The 24,208-nt window shown below is 52.2% G+C and overlaps 9 protein-coding genes across 9 annotated transcripts; 3 read left to right on the plus strand and 6 right to left on the minus strand.

The window, feature by feature from the left end:
* Nucleotides 1-1,803: 1,803 nt before the first annotated feature.
* On the minus strand, nucleotides 1,804-6,188 carry BU24DRAFT_100495 (uncharacterized protein). The gene is made up of 2 exons (XM_033520686.1): nucleotides 6,020-6,188; nucleotides 1,804-5,948 (listed from the first exon to the last, which is right to left on the minus strand). Exon 2 carries the CDS (start codon nucleotides 5,905-5,907, stop codon nucleotides 2,053-2,055), a length of 3,855 nt encoding a protein of 1,284 aa, XP_033386941.1. The 5' UTR covers nucleotides 5,908-5,948; nucleotides 6,020-6,188; the 3' UTR covers nucleotides 1,804-2,052.
* A 90-nt stretch (nucleotides 6,189-6,278) lies between these two features.
* On the minus strand, nucleotides 6,279-7,356 carry BU24DRAFT_405375 (uncharacterized protein; the record flags this gene model as incomplete). Its single annotated transcript, XM_033525695.1, has 4 exons — nucleotides 6,279-6,583; nucleotides 6,755-6,882; nucleotides 6,940-7,120; nucleotides 7,275-7,356. The coding sequence occupies 4 exons, from the start codon at nucleotides 7,354-7,356 to the stop codon at nucleotides 6,279-6,281; spliced, it is 696 nt and encodes a 231-aa protein (XP_033386942.1).
* Nucleotides 7,357-7,924: 568 nt separating this feature from the next.
* BU24DRAFT_418124 (phosphomevalonate kinase) lies at nucleotides 7,925-9,949 on the plus strand. Its single transcript, XM_033526905.1, has 2 exons — nucleotides 7,925-8,477; nucleotides 8,711-9,949. Exons 1-2 carry the CDS (start codon nucleotides 8,209-8,211, stop codon nucleotides 9,846-9,848), a joined length of 1,407 nt encoding a protein of 468 aa, XP_033386943.1. The 5' UTR covers nucleotides 7,925-8,208; the 3' UTR covers nucleotides 9,849-9,949.
* Nucleotides 9,950-10,066: 117 nt separating this feature from the next.
* BU24DRAFT_418125 (uncharacterized protein) lies at nucleotides 10,067-11,346 on the plus strand. Its single transcript, XM_033526906.1, has one exon. It carries the CDS (start codon nucleotides 10,105-10,107, stop codon nucleotides 11,188-11,190), a length of 1,086 nt encoding a protein of 361 aa, XP_033386944.1. The 5' UTR covers nucleotides 10,067-10,104; the 3' UTR covers nucleotides 11,191-11,346.
* Nucleotides 11,347-11,429: 83 nt separating this feature from the next.
* On the minus strand, nucleotides 11,430-12,201 carry BU24DRAFT_405378 (V-snare-domain-containing protein; the record flags this gene model as incomplete). The annotated part of the gene is made up of 2 exons (XM_033525696.1): nucleotides 11,430-12,041; nucleotides 12,139-12,201. The coding sequence occupies 2 exons, from the start codon at nucleotides 12,199-12,201 to the stop codon at nucleotides 11,430-11,432; spliced, it is 675 nt and encodes a 224-aa protein (XP_033386945.1).
* A 207-nt stretch (nucleotides 12,202-12,408) lies between these two features.
* BU24DRAFT_100410 (60S ribosomal protein-like protein L35) lies at nucleotides 12,409-13,536 on the plus strand. Its single transcript, XM_033520685.1, has 5 exons — nucleotides 12,409-12,501; nucleotides 12,666-12,680; nucleotides 12,742-12,806; nucleotides 12,902-13,054; nucleotides 13,128-13,536. The coding sequence occupies exons 1-5, from the start codon at nucleotides 12,499-12,501 to the stop codon at nucleotides 13,267-13,269; spliced, it is 378 nt and encodes a 125-aa protein (XP_033386946.1). The 5' UTR covers nucleotides 12,409-12,498; the 3' UTR covers nucleotides 13,270-13,536.
* A 600-nt stretch (nucleotides 13,537-14,136) lies between these two features.
* Nucleotides 14,137-17,424, minus strand: BU24DRAFT_447269 (uncharacterized protein; the record flags this gene model as incomplete). The annotated part of the gene is made up of 2 exons (XM_033530814.1): nucleotides 15,915-17,424; nucleotides 14,137-15,825 (listed from the first exon to the last, which is right to left on the minus strand). Exons 1-2 carry the CDS (start codon nucleotides 16,947-16,949, stop codon nucleotides 14,137-14,139), a joined length of 2,724 nt encoding a protein of 907 aa, XP_033386947.1. The 5' UTR covers nucleotides 16,950-17,424.
* Nucleotides 17,425-18,972: 1,548 nt separating this feature from the next.
* Nucleotides 18,973-21,331, minus strand: BU24DRAFT_100685 (uncharacterized protein). The gene is made up of 4 exons (XM_033520687.1): nucleotides 20,754-21,331; nucleotides 20,601-20,684; nucleotides 20,364-20,526; nucleotides 18,973-20,302 (listed from the first exon to the last, which is right to left on the minus strand). Exons 1-4 carry the CDS (start codon nucleotides 20,987-20,989, stop codon nucleotides 19,037-19,039), a joined length of 1,749 nt encoding a protein of 582 aa, XP_033386948.1. The 5' UTR covers nucleotides 20,990-21,331; the 3' UTR covers nucleotides 18,973-19,036.
* Nucleotides 21,332-23,074: 1,743 nt separating this feature from the next.
* BU24DRAFT_100714 (uncharacterized protein) lies at nucleotides 23,075-23,812 on the minus strand. Its single transcript, XM_033520688.1, has one exon. It carries the CDS (start codon nucleotides 23,626-23,628, stop codon nucleotides 23,137-23,139), a length of 492 nt encoding a protein of 163 aa, XP_033386949.1. The 5' UTR covers nucleotides 23,629-23,812; the 3' UTR covers nucleotides 23,075-23,136.
* Between the last annotated feature and the right edge of the window lie 396 nt (nucleotides 23,813-24,208).

A 24,208-nucleotide genomic window follows, 5' to 3' on the forward strand; every position in this document is an offset into this window, starting at 1 on the left:
CAGTGGCCTTCTCTGCTGAAAAGTCGACAAGTCTTCCCTCCATTTTGCCCTCCTCTGGATACTCTGCCATTGCCGCGGGAACCGCGAAAAGATTTCATTTTGATAGGGCTTCAATTTTGGAAAGAAAATCACATGGAAGCCCAAGCTGTGGCAGATCATTCGATTTAAAGGATAGCAAGCGTGAGTAGCTACCTCATTCCAGAGGCTGAGATCTTCTGCCTTATCTCCCACATTGTCGCACACATTTCTCTGCTGCTGTTGGCTGTCCGCTGTCGTTTGCCTTTTACCACCAGGCTGGGTGAAGCATGCAGTGTTCCGTCCTGCAGAGTGGCCTCCAGTAAGAGGACAGGATGAACGTGGACAAGAGCTAGACGCCTCGCTTCCAAGATATTCACAGCCTGATGAAAAGCCATTCTGCATTTTTTTCGCGCCTCAGCCTCACTGTGCCCCTTCCGTAAATTGATAAACAGGGAGACACAATGGTAGGTAAGGTTTCCATCAATCAGACTAAAAGATGGATTTCTCACAATGAAGTCTTTCATGGTTCGGCCCGAAATCTAAGATTTAGAAGTCTATGTCTGAGACCTGCCAGATTCAACGGTAAGACATGATCCAGGTACGCGGCTCCACACATTCTTGATGGTAGCACAGCAGCGACAAGACTGCTGCCTGGAAGATATGCTCCACGGAGCGGTATGCTGTTGCCTGAGGCGGTTGTGCAACAGAGATATTTACAAACTGGGCCAAAAGCTTGAGACGAAGATAACACGATGCCTTTTGGTCAAGACCACAATGCCTTAGTATAAATACAATCAAGTTTAATGATCCATTTTGCTTCACCTTCTGTACTCGTAGTGGTACCTAAGGATTAGCAGAGCAGATGAAACGCTTCTGAGCCAAAATTAATCAAAAATCGCTAATTATACTGTAACCTCTTGACTATGAGTAACTATCCGTCCGGTGAATAGCATCACTGCGTTGCGACTTAGTCCTGCAGAATGACATCATATTCACAGACTGTGACAATGACCGAAGAGAACGGACAGTCGGTATCATCTCACGGCCGGACTCTAGTTAGTGAATAGCTCGTGAGAGTAGCGAGTTCCTAGGAAATGATTATGCCGTACGGGAGCTAAAGTGCTTGCAGGTGTGCGAAGCCGATATGTAGAACGTCGAGAGAACGAGTTATAATAAGCGACAATATTCAAAGGAAAAAAAAAGCATCACAATATTCAGCAGAAGATCCGATTTTGTTATACATGATTATTTTTTATTGAATTTGTTTGATGATTTGATTATTATGATGGGGTATCGATGGTAGACTTAACTCGCCCGAGTTTGTTATATCTTTCTTTGCAAACCCGTTCCGCTCCGCCCAATAGTTGTTTCAATGTTGCCCCCACCAAGGTCTAGAGAGAGGAGATGGTATAAATGTCCAGGGTATTGTACACTTCTTTTTACGTTCCGCAAATGAGCAAGAAGCAAACGCGCGCAAATTGTGAAGATGGCATTCGCAATGCAGGGAAAGAGATGGACCCTCGGATAAAACACCATCGCACAACCGCAAAATAGACATGTAGAAAAAAACAAATCAAGAGAACATGGTACAGTTCTTTCCCGCCCAGGGTAGTGCCTTTTGGCTTTGTATGAAATGCAAAGCAAGGCAGGCGAACCAGTCCGACCGTGTGTCAACCGCCCGCTCCAGAGTTTGAAATGAAACAAACGTAAGTATACCGGCCAGCCCAATTCGCTCGCACAACCCTAAGAGGATATCTTTTTTCGAATAAAGGAAACCAATTAATCCCGTAGGTTCCCAGTGTGTATTGCTCCGCGAAAAACGCCAAGTCGCTTCCTTGCAATGAAAAACCCTCGCATGCAAAAGCGACTTCGAAAACAAGGTGAAAAGGCAGGCCCAGCCGCACATCTGAATGTGCAGGGGCATATAAGTAGTTTGGATTATCGGCCGTAACAAATGCAGAAAACACGTTGACAAATGGAAAAGTGGTGAAGAAAAATCCGTTCTAAACCCAATGGAAATTGAGGCAAAGGCGTTTAAGCGGTTGCTTCAGTGGTAATGGGACGACCGCCGCCAACCAATTCAAGGATTTTGCCGGCGACGGCTGCGGGGTATCCGCGAGAAAGGCCTTCATTGACAACAGCCATGGCGCTGGCTCGGTCGTCAACGGCCATGAAGGCACGAGTCATAGCCTCGTAGGTCGAGGGCTCACGCTTTGCTTCCGAGACAGAGTCGTAAATAGCCTTGGCCTTCTCGATGTTGTGGGTGAGGGCCCATCCGTGAATAAGAGAGTTCGCAATGTAGGGTGTCATCTCTACTCCGCGGAGCCTCATATCCTTCAAGATGTCCTGGGTGTCGGCGATCTGGTGGTTGGCTACCATAGCCTCGAACAGAGCCTGGTAAAGGCAAGCCTGTGGTCGAATACGGCTGTCGGCCAATACAGAATCGAAGAGCTTACGAGCGCCTTCCATGTCATGGAGAACGCAACCTTTAGCGTGGATGAGAGATGAGTAGTGGACAGCTTCGGGGACGGCACCGGAGGTACGGATCTGCTCAAGGACAGATTCAGCTGCCTCCATGTCGACAGGCTCAAGAGTAGCGTAAGTATCGATCAAGAGCTTGTAGGTGTGGGTAGTCGGCTCGATGTGCTTTGACCTCATGCGCTCATAGTAGGCGAGGACCTTGCTGCGGTCGCGCTTTGTGGTCAGGAAGAACTGCATCATGCTGTGGTAGGGGGCAGGTCGGGGCTTGTAGTTGGGCATGCTCTCCATTTCCTCGAAAAGCTCCTCGGCAAACTTCTCGTCGCTGACACGGCAGAGAGCATTGACGATAGTACCATAGGTGACGCTAGTGGGACGGATTCCAAGGTTGCGCATTTCGGAGAAGTAGAACAGACAATCGTCGATACGACGAGCCTTTCCAAGCTTGCCAATGAGAGCATTGTAGAGGAACGATGACGGTTCGACACCCTCAGACTTGGCTCGCAGGAAGATCTTGACAGCCTCGGTGGCTTCATCGAAAGTCTTGGTCGATTCCTTAAGAGTGGTGATGTAGAGTCCGAAAGTGTTTGCGGTCGGTGCAGCTCCCATGTCAAGCAAATCCTGATGGTATTGAGCAGCGAGACCACGTTGACCAGCAGTGAGACAGGCAGCGACCATGGAATCCAAGATAGTCACCCATCCATAGCGAACAACACGGTACTGAGGCAACAGAGGAACGTCCTGCCTGGCAAGATTGAGAATGTCATGGGCAAGGGTGAGGCGGTCCTCCTTGGCGGCAGCAGTGATAAGCTTAGCGTAGGTGAAGAAGCGAGGGTGTCGTCCAGCACGGCGCATGTTCTTGAACTTCATCAAAGCCTCGTTGAGGTGAGAAGCAGAGCGTCCGTGGGTCTTCTCGAGAAGCTCAGTGATGGCATTGGAGCCCTTCATGTCGGTGGTAGCAGCGTAGGGATCGTACGAGTCTTCGAATGTCGGGGCTGCCACTGCTGGTGCGGGCTGAGGAGCAAACGGCACAAAGGGAGTAGCGGGCGAGTAGATCTGTTCAGGAGAGGGGTGCTTGTAGTTGTACCAACGGTGCTGAAGATCGCCACGGTCGAGCTTAACGAGAACCTTCTCTACGAGACCGGAAGCCGTCTTCGAAACTGGGGTTCCAGTCGCGGTGATGACTTCAAGTAGATGGGCGAAACGAGCAGCATGTGAAGGGTCGAGATCCATGGAGTTGAGGAGGATGCCAGACTGAACTTGCATGAGCAGGGTAATGTCCTGGAAACCAAGCTCGGCAATACCCTCGGGGCCCAATCCAGCGAGCAAATGGTGTGCCACTGGTGTAACGAGGCCGCCGTTCTCAATCATGGACCACATCAGTTCCATGCTCGCACGAGCAGGAATCATGATTCCGCGCCTCATCATAAAGGTCCCAATGACCTCGACGGCCTCATCGATATGCTCGATGACCTCCATCTTGGCCTGGTTTGAGGCAGCCTGCGAATCGCGAATGCGAGCGAACATTTTTCGGGTCTGGCGAAGACCTCGTTCAGCGTGGCCACTTCCGATGAGCGCAATGCTGTGCATGGCAGTGGGCTCGATGAAATCGGGCTTGGTAGGAGACAACTCCAACATCCTCCAGAAGACCTCAGCAGCCTCAATGTTTCCATTGCGGATGTGCATCGCACCCATAGCCATGGCAGGTCGAGCAAGGTCGACTTCTGCTGGGATGGCGTCAAAAGCTTGTGTGGCGATGTCCATTGCGTTGTTGTCGGCAGCCTTGATGCAGATGGCAGTCATGGCGATAGTGAGAGCTTGCGGGCTGAGTTCCTCGATTGCACAGGCGAATGCCTGAGAGAAAGCGCCATTTCTGAGCATTTCTGGAATGAGGGCCTTGAGTGTGACAACGTCATGAACAGCAATCACCTCTTGCGAGGTGGCCAAATCAGCCTCAATCTTCGAGAGGAACTTTCGCCCACCCTCGAAACGATCGCAAACGGCATAGGCCTTGATTAGGGCTGCGTAGACGTCGTTGTCTTTCCTGGAAATTTCGACGTCTCCGCTGTTGTTGGAGATTGCCAAGGCCTTATATTCGTCATAGCATTCGACTGCGCTTCGTAGATCGCCAGACTTGCCGAAAGCTTGGATCATGGGAACGAACATATCGGCGGCCGGGGTAACATTCTTGGACTCCATGTGGGTGTAAATGCGAACCATGTCCTCGACACGCTGTGCTTCCGCACAGGCAGTGACCAGAAGACGGTAGGTCTTTTCGGAGAACTTGCGGTTAGGTTCAGCGGCAACGGCAGAGTCGAAGAGCTTAACGGCGATACCTAAGGAAACGTCTTCCGAGAGAATGTCGTAATCAGTTTCGTTTGAGCTGAGCATAAACTTGCCCTCCTCTTCCATACCGCCAAATCGAACTCGCCTCTCTTCCAAAGCTTGAGTCATCGAGACGACCTCCAACGACCGAACAGAGAGGAGCTCGATAAGGGTTGTGTACGTCTCTGTGTCGGGCAAAACGCGTCGGCGGAGCATATCAGAGTAAACATCGAGAGCCTTGGGAACTACCTGGTGCTTCGCTCGGGGGAGGTTGATGGCTGCTGAGAGGAGAGCATTGTAAGATGCAGCAGAGGGCTTGATACCAGTTCGAAGCATGGACTCAAACACAGTCGGGACCTCGCCATAAGTGCGCTTGTCGACGAGGTTCTGTAGCTGGGCAGTATATCCATCGCTGATCTCTGATGCTATGCTGATGCTAGCAGCACTGCTGATAGTTTCGGAAAGTGCTGGGGTTTCGGATCTTGCCTCCTCGACAGGCGACAACTCCTCAACCTGTGGTTGTGCTGCCTCGATTTCTGCCTTGAACTTCGCCGCCTCTAGTGCAATTGCCTCATCGACCTGGGCAAGCGCGATCCTTTCGATGTCCTCGTCTGCATTGACTGCCTTTCTGAAATCATCCACCTGGCTCGTGCTGTATGCGCGGCTGAAACCAGTTCGTGTGGGGAGGGGATCGGATGTCTCTTCGAGTACGGCGCTGGTATCCTTTGTCTCCGCGATCGCCTTCGGTGTCGAGGCTTGGGGTTGCCACTCGATCAACTTTCGGAACTGGAACTGCGACCAGTCCTTGTCGTCGACGCGGTGCTTCTGCCATGCCGCATAGTATGCAGCTAGACCGGAATCCTGGTGTTCATGATGACTTAAGGCGTGCTTGACAGCACTGGTCGTCGAGTTTGAAGTCGAAGCATAAGCATGTTGGTTCTTTGCGCCGACCTTTCGGAGTCGCTCTTGCTGGAATGTGGCAAGGGGGTTGTTTTGCGAGACACCAGCAACGACTGATTGTGCGTATCCGTGGGTGAAGCCTTTGGCTAGACTCTGACGGGCGAGATGGAAGCTCTTGAAGACCATTTAGGAAATGGAAGAGCCCTTCAGAAGAAAGAAGGGTGAGACTGTAGATGGAAGAGTTAGCTCGTGTGCTCCCATGTGATGTTAGGTAAGTCGCGAGAAATTTAGGACATACTTGGGATTCTCAAAGCGCGACTATGCAGGTTCATTTGACGACTTAATCGCCAAAGAACGCGCTGTTAGAGAAAAGAAGGGTTGGGGAGGAAGTAGAAATTAGAAGGATATACGACTCGAAACAGGTGTTAAGCTGTCAAGTATAGTATATTTTGTGTTGTGTGTGGGTGGTCCCTCAATGGATGTGGGAGGGAGAGGGTGTGGGAAAAGTTGAAGAGAAGATGAAGGAAGGCAAGCTGGCCTGAGAATAATGATTAATATTATTTTAGTATGCCGGATCCCTTCGCATACGCACAGGGAAGAAAAGAGTCGTTAGTTACGAATGAACGGAAGCCTGGGGATGCCTCGATGGGTATGGGTAGATGAAGCGATGGATGAGTGGAAGTTCGATTCGATTCATTCGTACTCGTCACCACCAAAAAGGAACCTTCGAGCATGGACGCTAAAAATCCCGGTAATTTCTCTGGGCTGGGCATCCCTCTAACCATATACGGTATAACCGTAATTCGCGCATCCACATCCTCAAGGTCCACCAACCTCGACTGTGTAATCAACTTCCTCCCCCCTAAACCAACATCAGTTACAACAACCATCTACTGGTATGTATCGACATGGGTACCCTTCTCTCCATGTGTCCATCTATCCACTCAAACCCCCGTCGAAATCCCTCGTCTATCAAATCTCCCCTTCGCACAATTCGGTCGAATCGGTAGTCGGCCTCTCTCGTCGGACGAACAAACTCGTTGGTGGCAGATGATGATGATCGAAGATGATGATGATGACTGCGGACATAACGGCATCGGATCGGTAGCCCGGAGTGCTGGAGTCGCCGTCCCACCAGGACCCAGGGGTGGAGGGGCGCACCTGAAAAGGCTTCGATCCCATTCCACACCAAAAAGGTCGATGACTCAAGACTCTCACGATAAAGGACCGGCTTGCAGTCCTCGAATACCTTCATCTTCCTTGTCCCCCGGCTGCGTGCCAAAGGGTCCAATGGAGGCGGTGATGGGCCAGCTGACAGCTCCAAGTTTTGTCTGGCCAATGCTGCGTCTTGGAACTACGGATGCGCTTCCCCAGACCAACGGCCCTTTTTGCGAAGTCCCTAACAACTGTACGAGGCGTATCTAAACTGTCTACCCGTGAGCCGTAGTTACGGCCCACGTTATGAACTTGTTCGCTTTGAGTATATTTGCGCACATCGCCAACATCATCTTTTTCAAATTATGGCGGTTGGCTGGCTGGCCACGCGAGCTTACAATTACAGCGAACATGCTCGTCGGATCGACCACCGGCCAGCTTTATGTATTTTCTACACTTGAATTGGTTATTCGAGAGCATATTGTAGTCAGTTGAGAGTCTTCTAAAGCCCTTACAAGCTGGTTATTCTAGAGTATTTTGTAGCCAGTCAACGGTATAAAGGCCTCGCGAATGGATCAGTACCATTGTGGGAATAAAATACTAGCAGGGGGCCAGCCCGATGTGCTACCTTCTGTACAATCTACTGCGAGTTTACTGCAGAGTGAGTGCAGCAAAAAGGCGGTCGAGTCGTGTTGGCATTGAACAATCAGCATTCTAGGACGGAAAAGATCGTTCGAAAGGATGCAATCGCGACATGACCTGATGCAAAAAAGATAAATAATCATAGGTATTCCACTTCCCGTGCACATAGTTCCTCCGTCGTAAACTCATTCATAGTCTAAATAGTTAAGTTATGGATTGCCCCATGTAGACGGAATTCACACTGTTCTTATTGGTGAGACTATTCGCCCATACATGTATGACCAGCGTAAGCTATACGGAGTGCGAAAGGATTACAATGATGTTACGGGCATTGAAAGACAGCCGCACACAAAACAATGTCCCGATCACAATAATCCAATATCATTGTGCTGTAATACTGCGTTCACCAAGCCCGAGCCACAGCAGTTAATACCGATAAGTCCATAATTAGTGGCCCATCCCAATCGCCCACTCCCACCACTCCCACTATCACAACCACCACCGCAGCCACATCACCAAAATCAACCCCACCCACCAAACAGAACGAGCCGCCTCAACTTCCCAAATCATCTTGCAGCAAAATCAAAACCCTGTAACTCCAGATCGATTCAGAGCATCCGCTGGCGGAAACGAAGAACCACCACCCCAATCCTTTCAACCCCCAATTCCCCAATTGCAAATTCCGCCGCCATGGCCACCTCCCATACCCCTCGTGCTGTGTCGGCTCCTGGTAAGGTCCTCGTGGCCGGGGGTTACCTAGTCCTAGATGCCGATTACAATGGCTTGGTGTTCGGCCTTGACGCACGCATTCATGTTCACGTTGAGCCAATTCGTACTAAATCTGGAGTGTCGTTGAGTGAGATCACGGTGCAAAGCCCTCAGTTCAATGGCGCCCAGTGGGCGTATGGATATCGCCTGCTGGAGAAGGATGGCGGCGTGGGAGTGACCCAGCTTGCGGTGTAAGTCTAAGCAAATCTTTTGTTTACATTCTTTTTGAAGTCCTCCAGTATGTTCAGGGTCAATTCTTTTTCCCATTGTCTTTGAGCCAATGTAGTCAGTCCCACAACGTTATGTTTCCCAATGAAGGTCACGCCATCCCATACGAGTTTCCATACATTTCCCAATTCCTATGGACATAGCCGCCATTGTTCTTAATCTACCTTTCCATTGCCATATACTCACAATCTAACAGCTCACATGACGTCCCTCTATCCCGGAACCCATTCATCGAGACCGCCTTGACATACGGCCTCTCCTACATCAGCACTCTCCTCCCTGACACCCCCATCGCCCCGTCCTCCATCAACATCCTCGCCTCAAAACCCTACTACTCCAACCCAGGCACGCCCTCCACCACCAACCCCAACTTCCTCAACTACAATGCCACCCTCTCGGAAGCCCACAAGACGGGCCTTGGATCCAGCGCCGCACTCGTGACCTCCTTCACCGCCGCCCTCCTATCCTACTACCTCCCAGCATCCAAGTTCACCACCACCACCGACGATGGGCTGCGCGTCCTCCACAACCTCGCACAGGCCGCCCACTGCGCCGCCCAGGGAAAGGTAGGCTCCGGCTTCGACGTCGCCTCCGCGGTCTACGGATCGTGTCTGTACCGACGGTTCTCACCGTCCCTGCTGTCCGGATTGCCGTCGCCCAAGGATTCCGGATTCGCTACGGAATTGAGGGCCCTGGTCGAGGGCGACAGGTGGGACACTTCGATCGCGAAGGCCGCGATCAAGATGCCCAAGGGCCTGAGGCTCGTCATGTGTGATGTCGACTGCGGGTCTGAGACCCCCGGCATGGTGAAGACGGTGCTGAAGTGGAGGGAACAGAATAAGGAGGAGGCGGACCGGGTTTGGAATGCTCTGCAGCAGGGCAATGAGGCTTTGGCGAGGGAATTGACGAGGTTGGCGACTGAAGATGAGGGCAGCAGCGGAGAGGGCAAGTATGATGCGTTGAGCAAGATCATCTTGGGGAACAGGAAATTGATTCGCGAGATGGGTGTGGCGTCGAAGGTACCAATTGAGCCTCCGCAGCAGACTGCTCTTCTGGATGCATGCTCGAAGATCCCAGGAGTTGTTGGAGGTGTGGTCCCCGGAGCTGGAGGTTACGATGCCATCGTGCTTCTCTTGGAGGATCGCGAGGAGGTCATTGCGGAGCTGAAGAACCTGGTCTCGAACTATTCTGCTACTGCAAATGAGGTGGCAGTGGTTGATGGACAGGACGACTTCAAGATTGGCAAAGTAGGAATTCTTGGAGTAAGAGAGGATATGGTTGGCGTGAGGGATGAAGATGCCTCGCAGTATCAAGAGTGGACTGCCACGAACTAAGACGATATGACCAAAATAGTTTTCTTTCTCTTCAGTCGGTCAAGATAGATTTCAACGATCATAGCAATGAGTGACGAATGTACTTGATTCCTTCAAACAAAGCATCCATTAATTTGTTCATGTGATTACCACCTATAATACTCGTTGTATCAACCTACCGAACATGCATGAGGTCAACGCCAAGCTTCGCGCTATCATCCGTCGCGAACTTTCCCATTCACTCCCCTCGTCTCAAAAACAACCAACAATCAACAAAATGCTACAACCACGAATAAGCTCTCCATTACGGAGAGCCATATTCGATTCCACCCAACAATGCCTCCTCCACCGCTCCATAACACCATTCCGCCCTCAACCCCACAACCTTAACCGCCATATCACCAGCACCTCCATCCTCCTCCGCCCACCACCACCACCGCAAGACAAACAGCAACCCGCTCCCCAAGACCCTCCCCAACAAGAACAACAACCCCAACCCACCTCCTCAGACCCCGAACCCGAACCGGAATTCGTCCCCCAGCCCCTCGGCCGCCCCATCGGCTTCCCCAGCGCGCCCAAACCCGGCGAAAACCTGGGCCTCGCCCCACCCAAGAAAGAATATACCGGCACGCTGCGAGAAAAGAACCTCCAGAAGCGCACCGACATCGTCGAGTCGTGGTCGCAGAACTACTTCCGGGACTTCAAGAACATCCGCAAGTACCGGTCCGGCAAGACGTTCCTGGCGAACCCGCGCATCTTCCGCAAGGACGTGAGCTTGTATTTTCCGAATCTGCGGGGCGAGACGTTGGAGGGGGGGAGGCAGGTGGATACGACGGATGTGTTGAAGGGGAGGGTGAGTGTCGTGAGGTTGTATAGTAGTGCGTGGGGTGAGGCTCAGGTGCAGAGTTTCACCGGGGAGAAGGAGAATGCGGAGTTGCGTGCGGTGTTGAAGGAGGAGGGGGAGATGGCGCAGATGGTGGATTTGAATGTCGAGGAGAATCCTATGAAGGCGTGGTTGATTGCGATTTTCAAGTGGAGGCTGAGGAGGCAGAAGACGAAGGAGGAGTGGGGGAGGTATTTTGTTATTAGGAAGGGGGCGGGGCAGAAGGTCAGGGAGTCGATTGGGGCGTTGAATGGGAGAGTGGGTTATGTGTATCTCGTGGATGAGACTTGCAAGATCAGGTGGGCTGGCAGTGCAAATGCGGAGGGCACTGAGAAGGAGGATTTGACGAAGGGGTTCAGGAGACTTGTGCAGGAGGCGAAAGATATCAAGTCGGGAAAGGTGAAGCCGAGGATACGCAGTCCCAGGGAGAAGGTCAATGAGGAACTCGAACAGCAGGCCGTCAATGCGGGAGCATCGTAGAGCATAGTAGATAGAACTTCTACCCAGTGGTAGAATCTGTATTCAAAATGTATCATAGTTGTACAACAGCCCAAAAGGCGGTTGAATCCGCCCACAGGCAGCCTTACGGTAAGGTCATATAATCCCAATGGATATCCTTGGAAACGCCTACAAACTCCAGTGATCTTTGAACGCTCCACCCAAACAGACCATGCAGAAACGATGCTTAGCACAAACAAAAGTCCCGAAACATGCCGTGTTCACCTGAACCACAACAGCATCAGAAAGCAGAAAGCAATGAATGCTCCCAGGATGATACCATCCCTTCGCTTCTTTGCGCCTATCCTGCCGATTAAACTGTTGATGCCGGGCACCTGGCTTGCGGCGCCCACAATCCTCCTGTTGATGCTCGCAATCGATTCCCTCTGCAGACTGAAGTTCTCTTGTACGGCATATGCCTGGCTTAGAACACTATCCGCAATGTTGTGCGAGTTATCAATCCTGCTCCTCTCGTCCAGCATATACTCCGCCTCCGCCTGGGCAGGATTCATCGACCGGTAGGCATCGATATCGGACCGAACGTTCGACAGCAGGTTGGCCTTATTCCTCGCATCCGTGATCGTGGACTTCAATCGGTTGAGCTCGCGGCGGTGGTCATGCAGTAGTTCGCGATGGCGGGCCAGATTGCTCTGCTTGACGGCGGACTGTGTGGATTCGGAGTCGAGCAGGCGGCTGAGTTGTGAAACGAGCGCCTCCCGCCGCTCGAGGACATCTTGCAATTGCGATTCGGTGCGAAGTTCTTCTTCGGACGCGCGCGTGGGTATGTTGGTCATGGATGCATATTGCGAGTACGTGTGGAAGTATGTCTCTGTCTGGAGATTTCGTTCGTCAGGAAGATGTACGTAGAAAGTGGTGGAGTGAGTACCGCCGAGGCAATGCACTGAGGGAGAGTGGCAGTGTCGTACATACCTGCGTTTCAAGAGATCGAGCTTGTTGGCGAAGTTGCGCCCATCCTCCACCGGTAGAAGACATGTTGGTATGTCTCACGAAGGAAATTTAACAAGTGAAAAAAGGGTAGCAGTTGGGATGTGTTGGAAAGTTTGGTGTTCTCAGGGCTCGACAAGTCGATCGCAGCCGCAAGACGTAACTGATGATCCGAGCGTTTCACGGAATTGCCAAGACCCGCCTCGGATCGGGAAAATCTAAGTGCCTAGCGCAACACACACTCGGCTGGCCCTGAATTCCAACCTCACATCGAAAGTCTTGTGAACAGACGACACGCGATAGCCATATCCCACACCACCCGGTCTCACTAACAATACAGGCAAGATGGTACGTTATATTTCTACTTATCCTTTGATACATTCTCTTGATATATCGATGCGCTGTGGGGAGGGTCAGCAGTGGGCAATCGGTTGTTGTTGCTGCGCTTCCACAACGTTCAATATCTCATCTTCAAAATATGAAAAAGTTCCATCGCTAACATTTTTTCACAGTCCGCCGGAAAAGTCGTACGTACCCTCGCATTACCGCACAATAATCCATCGATCCAATTACTCACAACCGTCACAGAAGACCGCCCAGCTGTGGAGCAAGTCGAAGGAGGATTTGAACACCCAGTTGTTGGAGCTCAAGTCGTGGGTACACCCCGGCAGGCGCACGCTGCCCGAAGAAAAAAAAAATAGACTGCGACTATCGGAAAGGGACATGAAATGCTGACGGAAGAATAAAGGGAATTGATCCAGCTCAGGACGAGCAAGGTTGCTGGCGGTGCCTCCACCAAGCTCACCCGCATCCATGATGTGAGGAAGGGCATTGCTCGCGTCCTCACCGTCATCAACGCCAACCAGAGGGCCCAGCTCCGCCTCTTCTACAAGGGCAAGAAGTGCGTACCCGCCGATCTTTGAATTCTCCAACGACCCGCCGGAAACCAAACTAACATATTTTTTCTCCTTCAGGTACACTCCTCTCGACCTCCGATCCAAGCAGACCCGCGCCATCCGCCGAAGACTCACCAAGCACGAGGCTTCCCTCGTCACTGAGAAGCAGAAGAAGAAGGCCATCCACTTTCCCCAGCGAAAGTTCGCCGTCAAGGCATAAGCGTGCTACTGCAGTACGTTTGCGCGCGGGGGGTGTTGGTGTCTCTTCTTTCTTTGTCTCACACGAAGCATTGCATTGCCGGGGCAAATTTCTTCTCTCTGTCAAGCTATAGCGAGCGACCCACCACCCAAAAATGTACCCTTTACAACAATAAAAGAACCCCGTCCTGTCCTCGTTAAAAGAATATGAAAAACAACACCAACGCCTTGAGATGGTTCCTACCTTGCTTGGGGGCGGTTACTGTCTAGATAGGTGATTGACTGATTGACGAATGGCGTGAATGGATACTTGGATGGTGGTCGGGTTATATGCGGCATGCGGCGGTGGGAATGGGTTTGCGCCATCTTCTCGGGAAAATGGGATGGGCGTCCATATCAAGAATCTATGATCAAAAGTTCATTACGTTCAATGACGAAAAGTGAATGTGATGTCTGGTCTTATTTGCGAGCTAACACTATTTGAGGCTTCTTGAACTGATTCTCTGGTAGACAGACGTCGTTTCTGATACAGCCACCGGACGGTATCTCTCCTTCATGCCGCCTCGTTCCGATATACCACAACTCTCTCCAGCGTCAATTACAGTGCACATTACACGCAATTCCATTCCCAGTCTCATCACTGTTCTTTTTGAAGTCAGCCTCGATCCTATGGCCCCTAATGCCTCCACATCATCGCAGCCCTTTGTCCTCTCTACGAGTCTTGACCCCACCTCAGTAATATAATCACATCGAATATCCAGACACTTATACCATTGATCGACACAAGGAAAACATCAGACATAACATCATAATCATAATTCATTTGTTTCATCATACACCCCTCTTCTTCTCTGATCCCCCCCTCACATCCACCCATCATCACCACCCATCAACAAATCCTCTCCTCCGCCTCCCTCCACGGCACGCCCAACACCTCAAAGATCCTCCTCTCACTCTCCCCCTCCACCAACTCCCCCTCCGTGATCCTCTCCCTCTTCGGCCCACGCATGACATCCTTGAACAGCCCCCGCTGGTTGAGCCGCATGCCCTTCTTTGACGCGAGCAGCCGCATGGAACGGTTGAAGATGTCGTTACCCGTGAAGTAAATGAACGCCGCGCCGAGTTCCGTCGACGGGACGAGGAGGAGGTCGATGCGGCGCCAGGTGTCGGTTCCAGGGAGGAGCGACGCGCCGTGCCATTTTGTGCCGTCGGCTGTGCGGTGGTTGGTGCCGTGGGACGAGGCGAGGGACACTTTGAGGAAGTCGAGGGCGAAGAGGCGGGGGACCAGGACGTCGAAGACGGTGGTTTGGAGGGTGGAGAGCGGGACGCCTGGAGCGGTGATGAGCAGGTCGATGTCGCCGGAGGTGATGGCTCCGCGGCGATAGGAGCCCATTGTGTGGACTTGGAAGTCCGGGTTGATGGCGTGGAGGGCTTTTCGGACGAAAGAGGCGTGCGCGGCGACTTCGTCTCGGGGGATGCGGGTGGTGAAGTCGGTGTAGTGGTCAATGCCGATCTTTTGGTTAGTGGTGAGTTTGGCGTGCTTGAGGAGGTCGTCCAGCGTGCGGTGGCCTGCTTGGAGCCATTTGTGTGCTTGTGATAGTCCGACCCCGTAGATGTTGAGGAACATGCGCAGAGTCTGGTCCGCAGGATCCGACTTCGTAGAGTCGAGACGTCGGAGACGGTTCGTGAGTACAATCTCTTCGATCTTCTCTGCAAGTCGGGAGCCGATGAATGGCAGAGCAGAAGCCTCTTCCCTCGTGGTGATCTTAGTTGTTTGTTTTCGAAGAGTAGATACTGCACGTCGATATGCAAGGGTTCGCCAGGAGTCCTGCATCTGATCGTAATATCGACCCATCTCCTCAAGGATCTGAATCGTGCGTGCATTGGGGTTTGCATTCGCATTGGCATTAGTCTTTCGAGGATCCATACACTGGTAGTTGGCTTGGTCGAAGCCTTTCTTCGTTGGCCACTGAGACTTTGGCGCTGCCGAAGCAAACTTTGATTTCCTAGGTTGCTTTTTGACGGCTCGGGGGGATTCTACGTCTGTGTCTGTCTCAGAGTCTGAGTTGGCAGAGCCTGGCCGTGCGGTGTCATTCCCCTCATCCTCGTCTTCGTCGAGCGGCAGGTGAGCTATTGCCTTTGTTTCTTCTATCGCCTTTGACAGAGCATCACCATAGTCGACTCGGGTTTCGCTAAGTAACGCTTCGATCGGCTCTTCAACTGAATCAGACGGTGGCTGCACAAAACTATCTTTCACGATCTCCTCTCTCGCTGGACTCTCCAGAACTCTGTCGGTCGAAGGAGGAGGAAACAGCAGCATATTGCTATCCTCCGTCGCAACCGAGTCCGTCTTCTGTGAGATCTCCTTCTCCCGCTGCTGCTTCCTGGTCAACTTGACCTTCAAAGACTCATCTGACTGAGATTCCGGCACCGTGGAAGGTACAGTAGCTTCCAAGCTCTTCTGCTGTGGCTTCGGCGCGTCTTTGACCAGGAAGTGATTCGCTGTTGGGTCGAGGACAGTACCGAGCTGCATGCACTGTGGGATGTACGGATCGAATTTGACTAAGACGACAGTCCGCTGCAACACATCTAAGTTAGCCTCATCGCCTCTTTAAAACACCCCGACCTCTCGTAGAATCACAAAACAAATAAGGGGTAATCACTTACCGGCAATTCCTTCATTCCTAGATGCCTCATCAGCGCCCCATACCCCCTATCCTTATCATCCACAACGACATGCGTGACATCGTCCCTCCACTTCGTAACCCACGCAGCACCCAGCTGAATCAACTTGTGTATACGCTGTCTCCGCGCGGTGCTCACGTCGTCGTTGGGGTAGTAGTACACGATCTTCCCCTTAAACAGCTGTCTACGCTCCGGCACGAGTACGATGCGAGTAGCGGGCTTCACATTGCGGCCAGATTTGAGTTCGCGCGGGATGCTGCCGACACGTCGCCAGAATGGGATTTCTTCCTCTTCGGTTTGCTCGACCTTCTTCTTACCCTTGGCCTGTCGACTTTGTTTGTCGTCCGGTTGTCGCGCCCGCGCTCTCGCGGTTTGCTTGGGAGGCTCCGGTGGTGGGGGTGGCGTAGAAAATCCATCAGACGATGACGGTCGACTACCTTCGGGGCCCGCATCCTCGCTCTCCTTCCTCATAGCCATCTTCCTCTCCATAGCAAACCTCTCAATTTCTGCGCGTCTCTCTTTCGGCATTCCCGCATCCTCGCTCTCCTTCCTCATAGCCATCTTCCTCTCCATAGCGAACCTCTCGAACTCCGCGCGCCTCTCTTTCGGCGTTGGGCCAAGAAAACTACTCTTCTGCCTCACGAGTCGCGGGACCTGTTCATCCCCTCCGATGCTCTCCATCCGTTTCCTCTTGTCATTCCGGATCAGATTAGAAGGCGATGTATCCCTCCAAGCCTTCTCGATCCTTTCCAAGCCCTCGTCGACTTTCCTCTTGGTGCTCTTCACTCGCTTGGCAGCATCTGCGTTTCGGACTTCACTGCCTGTCTCGTCTACAGTGGTGTCCCCGTCATCTGTCTCGTCTACAGTAGTATCCCCATCGTCTTCCTCGTCGGGGGAAAGATCGATCAGATCCTGGTGGTTCTTGAAGTACGACGTCTTGTCTTCCATTTTCTGTTTCTCCTCCTGCATACTCTTGCCACTCTCTTCCCTTCGCGTAGTTGAGGTTGTTGCAGCCATATCTCATTCCGGGGTTGTTAGCTTAGCGAAGAAGTCGGATAGCGATGGGTGTTTATATTATGCTGTTTCCTGTCCCGTGCTGTCGAAGTGAATTGGTGAAACTGCACGTGCCTTTCAAATATGAATCTGCGCACGCACTCGAGGACAAAGAACCGGTGAATCAAAAATTTCCAGATCCCCAGCTTTCACCGCCCAACAGTGAACCCTTCACTTTTCCAATTCTGAAAGCTCACCAAGTCTGGTTCCAGCTCGACTTCCAGAAATAAATTAGATCGAGATAATTCGTTCCCCGCGGCGATAGTCATATACATGAAGCCATGACTTCCACCTTTCGCGTACTGTTCAAATCTCACTCCAATTGCATCTGACTCGAGCCAGCGAGGGCAATTGAGTGGCTATTATATACCCAACCTACCCACCTAACGCCCAAAATTAGAAATTAGCCAGAAGTGATGAACAGGTAACACAAGCTCGAGCTTAGTGGTGCAGGGTAGGCAGCAGACGCGGGGACCCGAGTGACGCGCGCGGTCACATGGGATGATAGTACGCTAAGCTAAGTCGTCTGATTTGGGACTAACGCGATTCGGTCGTTCACTGAATTGAGGTGAGCGAACAGTAGCATTCATCGCTCACTCCACACGCACTCACTTCTCTACTTCCGAGAAGAAGAATTGTAAGGGGAGATACATCTCGCATGCTATGAAATACATATGGATTTCGGTGATCCAAAACTTCAATCGACCCATTCACTAATCATCTCAAATGGCATACTACAACGCTTTCCACTTCGCCAAAAGAGGCTCTTCTTTCCTTGTCCGACTCTCTAATCACAAATGACGCAAACTCACAAGGGAAGATACTAGCTATCATTCTTTCTTCAGATTCGAGCAAACAGATTTATTGATTTTATTTTATCCAACTCCCCCTACTGCGATTCCCCCCTTCTCCTCTTGCTCTTTCCAACGAGTCCAAAACAGTCCAAACACACCAAAATACAACAATCAAACGGCAGGGCCAACCGACACGCCCCAACAATACAACAGCATACAGACGATTATATACAGCGGCGATGCGTATGCGTTGTGCAGTGCGTGTCCCCCTCTTTCTTCAATCCGATCCAAATGATTCCAATCCAACTCAATCTTTGAAGAAGAAGAAATATGATTATTACTCGTCCATGGCAGAACACAGAACGGAGAAGAAGAAAGAGTTATTGATATCGAAAGATAAATAAACGGGTTGCGTCGCCGGGAGCGCTCCTGTTGGAGGCGTGCACCAGCGGCCAACGACGGGGGTATAGAACGAAAGGAAACGACCAACGGAGGAGGGTTACGATGGTGTATAGAAAAGAAATGTCGAGAGGCTTCTGTAGGTTTTGCACTCGGTGTGCAATCCTATGCCAGGCTTTCAGTAACCTGAAGCCATGGAGCGGGAGGTAATGGTGGTGGTGGTTGTATTACTTCGAAAGGAGCGTGGGTGCGCATGTGCAGAAGGCGCTATGTACGTGCTGATTAGCAACAAAGGCATATCCAAAGACGAGTCCATCCACCAGTCTATGGTTAAGCCGTAATCAAGGAGAGTGTCGAAATGGGAAAACAAAGAACAAAGTCGTTCGTAACGTCGAGAGCTGATGTGTCGATTCTTGAGGAATTATTGTATTACGTTCGGCTCGAAGGATGGTGGTGAATGTCGTTGTCACGCACAAGAACGGACGAATGCTATGCAGGAGATGTATGCGCTAAGCCATGCCACAAGCGGTTATGCTATCCAGAACGGGTATCAAGAAGGCCTCAAAATGTCGAAATGTCGGAACTCGGAAATCTGAAGGGAAATCGACGGTGCAGAGCGTTACTAGTATCGTGTCGCATTAATGGTGTATGGCCTCGACGAGAGTGCTCGAGCCTTGGGAGGTTGGTTTTGGTTTCGGACGAGTCTGGCGTCCGGGTCGTGATCGGCTAGCCCCTGGCGACAGAGGCGAGGATGATGTGCGTAGAGTTGGTTCGATAGAGGAAGCAAACGACGCGAAAGGAGAGGAGAGAGAGGAGAGAGCTAGAAGAGAGTTAACAAGCACGGAGAGGATGTGTTGATTAGGGGCTGGGAGGTGGACCTCCGCTGCCTCCTGCATCCGTGCTGTCACCCTCTATCGTCTTCCTCCAGTGCTGCGGCAAGCAAACACAAACGAGCGGGAATGCCTTGATCTCGCTCTCGGAATCCTCGATCTTCGACTTCCTGCTGCCGTTGCTGACGCCCGAGTCGCGTTGCACTTGTTTGCGTGCTTCCCACTCTTCCGCGGTCTCGGACACTCTCACGCCAGTTGCCCACCCATCATCCCAAATGCCCACAACCTTGAGCATGTCACCCCGCTCCAATTCAAACTCATCGTTGGCACGAGGCTGGTACGCCCACAGGGTCGCGACAATGTCGTTTGCGTGAATGTCATCCTGCGAGTAGTAGTCTTTGAAGAATTGCAGCTGCTCTGATTGTCCCGAGGCGACACCATCTGGGCTAGAAAAGTTGCGGTCGGGGTTGGTCGATAGAGGTGAGGAGTGGCCATCGGTGGCAGCGAGTGCGGAGTGGCTCGAGAGGGATCCGTCACGTTTTGGTAGTGCGCCTCCGAGACGGCTCCGTCCGTACTCGGGGGAAGAAAAGGTATCGTCAGAACGGTATGTTCCCATGGCACCACGTGTTCGAGAGTCCTGGCGATCCGAGGAGCTTGATCCAGAGAGGGCTGACATGCGGGCGACACGTGCTCCCGGAAGGACTGGCGGCGGCGGGGCACCATCGTGGTAACCCATCGCTGGGGCAGAAACAGCCTGGCGGGCTGGCGAGGGAGAGTTCAGAATGCTACCGTTTTGGCTCTGCTTGCGTTTCCGCGCTTGGAGGCAGCAGAAGATGACCGCACCGAGGATGATCAAGGCGCCCATGATGGACCCCACGACGATCCCCGCGATAGCACCTCCCGAGAGGCCAGAGCCGGACCCAGCGCCTGCTCCGGCCGAAGTTGCGGTTGGGGCGCCTGAAGAGGTGGACGATGGGAAGAGTGGCGGCATGGACGTGGTGGTGGGAAGATCGACATTCTGGCAGCGAGCTTCGACATTAGCGTTGACGCAGCACGAGTCGGTCGAGTTAGGAGAGCTGGAACCGCAGAAGGAACAGAGACCGGGCAAGTTAGACTGGTATCCGCACTCAGCGGCTTCGTTGTCGGCAGCGCTGATGCAGGTGCCGCTCAATGAGCGCGCCGGCAAAGCGCAGTTGGTGAAATCAGCGCGGATCTGGTTGATGGCGTTGTCTCCCGAATTGCCGCACAGTTCGGGGCTTGCTGTGATCTCTTGCTCGCTGATAGCAAACTTGGCCTAGAAATGGGTCAGCTCCATGCATGTGGGATTCTGGCGTCCAGCGCCACCGACAACTTACGCATGAATCAGCGCAAAGTGGGCGAGAGTTCTCCTGCGAAAGGCTGCAGCTCTGGACGGAATTCTGGACCAGGGAATTGCACAGCACGGTGGTGGTGTAGCGAGCATAGATCTCGGTGGTGTTGGTTAGATTGACGCCCGAGCATCCGATGAGCTGCTGATACCTGTGTAACCGTCAGCGACCGCGTGCCTGTGGCCTGTCTCCCCGCACGAGGGAGCTAAATCTGGAGAAGCATACTTGTTTCTCGCGTAATCCGTGGCGATATACTGCCGAAACTGATTGTCGAAGCTCTGTATATCTGATACGAAGGAGAGGAAAGGGCTGAAGGCGGGATTTAATTAGTATGCATGTTCGGGGCCCAGCACGAGGCTGACGTGAGGTTACACGTACAAGAGATTCGACAGGCCAGTACTGATGCTGGCCTTGTTGAATGCCGGGCATGTCGTGGTGCCATCGAGAGATATGCACTTCTGGGCCATGGTCGCTGGAACTGAGGCTGCGAGGAGAGCCAGAGCAATGGAGCGCGTCGAAAGGTACTTCTGGCGCCGAGGAGAGCTCCTGGGATCATGGCGGTTGAGGGACGGTTGGACGTCGCAGCAACAGCTGCTCGAGCGATGAGGGTCCATGATGGGGGATCGAAGCTGAATGCACGAGCGATGGATCGTCCGGAAGCGTGCACAATGTTCAATGGCGACGGTGGAAGTCGTAGTCGTGGTCGCGGCCGTCAGGAGCGGCTGTTCATACGACTGAGGATCGCACGCGTGGGAGGCCAGGAGAGGTCTATGAGTCCATTCGAGACAGCTTCGAAGGCCGTCCTGGGGAGGGAAGGTGCGAGAGGAGGCGAGCGGGGGTTGCGATTCTTTTTATCTAATTATTAAAACGGTGTGGTGGATAAAAAGGCCTCTTGGAGAGGTTGTGGTGTACAGTGTAAGAGGAGCCCTGGGGGTTATGCTTTAAGAATCGGGCTGAGAAGGGGAAAAGAGTGGCTCAGGCCGCAGAGAAGAAGGAAGGTAAAGAGCGACTGGGTTAGTTGGATAGCAACTGCAGGCACTGGCCGTGGCAAGAGTAAGAGAGATATTAGAGGTAGAGAGAGGAGGACGGAGGGAGGGTGAGGGTTGGCGAGCTGCGAACGACCGGACGAACGAACGAAGCAGTGGAGGAAGCGCGCGACCAGAGAAGGAGAGCAGAAGCAAAGCAGCAGCAACACCAGAAACAATAACTAGCAGCACAGGCACAGAAAGCAGAAGCACAAACCAGCCAGCACCAAGACCAGACCAGAAACACACACGCACGTCGGCAAGAGAGCAAAAGATGGGATGGGATCAGGGATCAAGGGGTCACTATTATCGCTTCAAGCCACAAGCGGCATCAAGTCTGGCATCGTCGCCAGCGCCCAATCAATCAGAATTCGATTCTTGCGCAAGGGCCAGGGTGGACGGATGGAGGCCCCGTCGAGCTTCAATCTTTCTCCCGTCATTTCAAAGAGAGAGCAAAGGAGAGTCGACCCCCTATGATTGGCCGTGTCGTCTTGAGGGAAATGAACAGTCTCGGCAGTTTAGCAGTTTGGGGGATTCTCCTAACTCCAAACTCGTCGTCAGGTTGCTAAATTTACCGACTATTATTGATACAACGGCAATAGTTTTACCCTCAATCTCTCTCTTTGAGCTCGCTCCAGTTCTCCTCGTTCCAAACCGTTCCAACCTCGTCGCAGTCGTCCCAAGCAATCTCATCGCCAGCGTGCGTCGCAATCATCGCCATGGATGCATGTTTCAGCGCCCGGTCGACCCAAATCTCTCCGATGAAGCTCCCTGCGACCTATCCTATCCCATCGCCCCTCACCTAATGTCGTGTACTTTGTACATTGGAGATGTTCTGGAGAGCGAGCCACAGTAGTCTAAGGTGGTACAAAGTCCGGTATCCCCAACGTTCAGAGCTCCCTATCCCGTACAAGCGCGATTCCATAGTTACTCCATACTCCTCTAAGCTCTTCCCATCGTCCATCGCGTAGACACCTTGCTTTTCATCATGCATACACCTGCAGGCTACTATCCTTACCTACCCTCGCCTTACCTGCCTGCCCGCCCCATGACTGCATGTATGATCGCGTACGCAGCAGAGAAGACAATTCCAGTAACCATCTCCTTCGTATATGCAATCAATCAATCAAAACAATTAATCAACCGAACTTTGGACGGCGCTTGGTTGCATGACGCCCGCATCTTCCAATTCTGGATACTTACGCGCTTACATTTTGACATTCTGCAGAAGCGACAAATCACCCAGCTATTTGAAAACATGAATCCGTCTCTACCAGATTTTCCCACGTTTTATCAGATGGCGCACTAATAATTCACTGGACTCGCTAGCCATACAGACCGGTTCAGACCAAGAACAGGCCAAAGTGGAGAGAGCTCGCATGAAGTTGCCATGCATGTGCCTGAAGCTCGCATCCATATTTGTAGAGCCTCACATAATGCCGCTGCTGTGATGCGCTGTAGATGTGATAATATCCAGGTATACCTAGTCGATAGTTGTCGTCTTCAGGTACTCCGTACCACCACCTTACGTTCGTCTACAAAACTCAAATCATCTTTGCGATGCGCCTGTGACTGTAAATGTACAAATGAAGCCTCCGAATTGACTCTTTGAATAGCCGGGGAAAGGGACGTAACAAACTGCACCCTCCCCTCTTCCTGTGCAACCATGACATGGGCATCTACCTAGGTACGGAGTCGCTACATACACACACAGCTCAACCAACGAAACGAGCCACCTACCTGGGACGGACGACTACATCCTCCGACGACCGACGACACACATCCCCACCCTCAACTTCATGCGCAAGGATCGCTCCTTGCGAGGTACCTTCTCCTCTCTCTAACACAAGGTATCCACGACAGCAAGCCTCCCTATTCTCTCCTTGCTGTCTGCCCTGCCGTACGAGACAGATCACAGAGAAAACAACTAGAAAGTCTATCGAATCAAACCCCACCCGTGAAATTCTCCTCCCCACAGTGCAAAGTATGTACGTAGTCAGCACTACGGAAAGTAACGACGAAGTACCTCTTCCTGAACAACTCAACAATGCAAACAAAGTGACTGCATACCGTGAGCTCCGCCCCATCGAATCGGAGGTTTTCTCATGATCGACGGTCGGTTCTAAGAGGTAGGTGGGCATTATTGTAAATAGTTTAGGCGACCGGCCAGCTGGCTTGCTTGAGGGACGTATGCATACATGCCTAGGTACATACACGCGATCGTCCATCGCGACGGACTTCGCGTATGTATCTGAATACTCTACCTACGAGGTACATACATAGTTGCGATCAGCTTTCCGCTTCCCCGCAGCGTAGCAAAGAATTCTTCTGCGACTTTGCCCAGGAGGGAAGTAGTGGTAGTCCAGCAGACAGGATTATCGCAGAGCCTCGCTCATGCATCGTCCATCTTAGTTTTCTCGTACGTATTGGGTTGGCAAATTCGATTGCCGATCACAGTCGAGCGGCCATTCGGTCGGTCGGTCGTATCCATAAGGCGACCTTTGCATTTGTAAATCGACAGCACATCTTCCTCGTCGTAACTACCTCCGCGACGGCGCAACACGTAGAGGTATAAGCCCAATCCATCACGAAAGCATCAACCTCCGCACCACACATTCACACTTCCAAGACCCGCACGATCGCACAGTTCCAGACTATCTCTCTCTCTCTCTAGCTCTCCGTGGCGCTCCGTAGAAGATAACTGGTTCCCCTCTGCACGCACACGCATACGTGCGCCGGCATCATCATGCCTTCGACCTGCCCGTCCAATCACATCCCCAACACCCAGCGTCCCAAACACCACCACCA

The sequence above is a fragment of the Aaosphaeria arxii genome, assembly GCF_010015735.1.
Source record: "Aaosphaeria arxii CBS 175.79 unplaced genomic scaffold BU24scaffold_2, whole genome shotgun sequence".
NCBI lineage: Eukaryota > Fungi > Ascomycota > Dothideomycetes > Pleosporales > Aaosphaeria > Aaosphaeria arxii.

Bases quoted from the DNA above. Each gene is read 5' to 3' on its own strand.
- BU24DRAFT_100495 (XM_033520686.1), bottom strand. From the start codon at position 5,907: ATGGTCTTCAAGAGCTTCCATCTCGCCCGTCAGAGTCTAGCCAAAGGC.
- BU24DRAFT_418124 (XM_033526905.1), top strand. From the start codon at position 8,209: ATGGCCACCTCCCATACCCCTCGTGCTGTGTCGGCTCCTGGTAAGGTC. The intron at 8,478-8,710 runs GTAAGTCTAAGC...ACAATCTAACAG, and splicing joins GGAGTGACCCAGCTTGCGGT to CTCACATGACGTCCCTCTAT.
- BU24DRAFT_418125 (XM_033526906.1), top strand. From the start codon at position 10,105: ATGCTACAACCACGAATAAGCTCTCCATTACGGAGAGCCATATTCGAT.
- BU24DRAFT_100410 (XM_033520685.1), top strand. The intron at 12,807-12,901 runs GTGGGTACACCC...GGAAGAATAAAG, and splicing joins CAGTTGTTGGAGCTCAAGTC to GGAATTGATCCAGCTCAGGA. The intron at 13,055-13,127 runs GTGCGTACCCGC...TTTCTCCTTCAG, and splicing joins CTCTTCTACAAGGGCAAGAA to GTACACTCCTCTCGACCTCC.
- BU24DRAFT_100685 (XM_033520687.1), bottom strand. From the start codon at position 20,989: ATGGACCCTCATCGCTCGAGCAGCTGTTGCTGCGACGTCCAACCGTCC. The intron at 20,685-20,753 runs GTACGTGTAACC...TCCCGCCTTCAG, and splicing joins ACTGGCCTGTCGAATCTCTT to CCCTTTCCTCTCCTTCGTAT. The intron at 20,527-20,600 runs GTATGCTTCTCC...ACGGTTACACAG, and splicing joins ACGGATTACGCGAGAAACAA to GTATCAGCAGCTCATCGGAT.
- BU24DRAFT_100714 (XM_033520688.1), bottom strand. From the start codon at position 23,628: ATGGACGATCGCGTGTATGTACCTAGGCATGTATGCATACGTCCCTCA.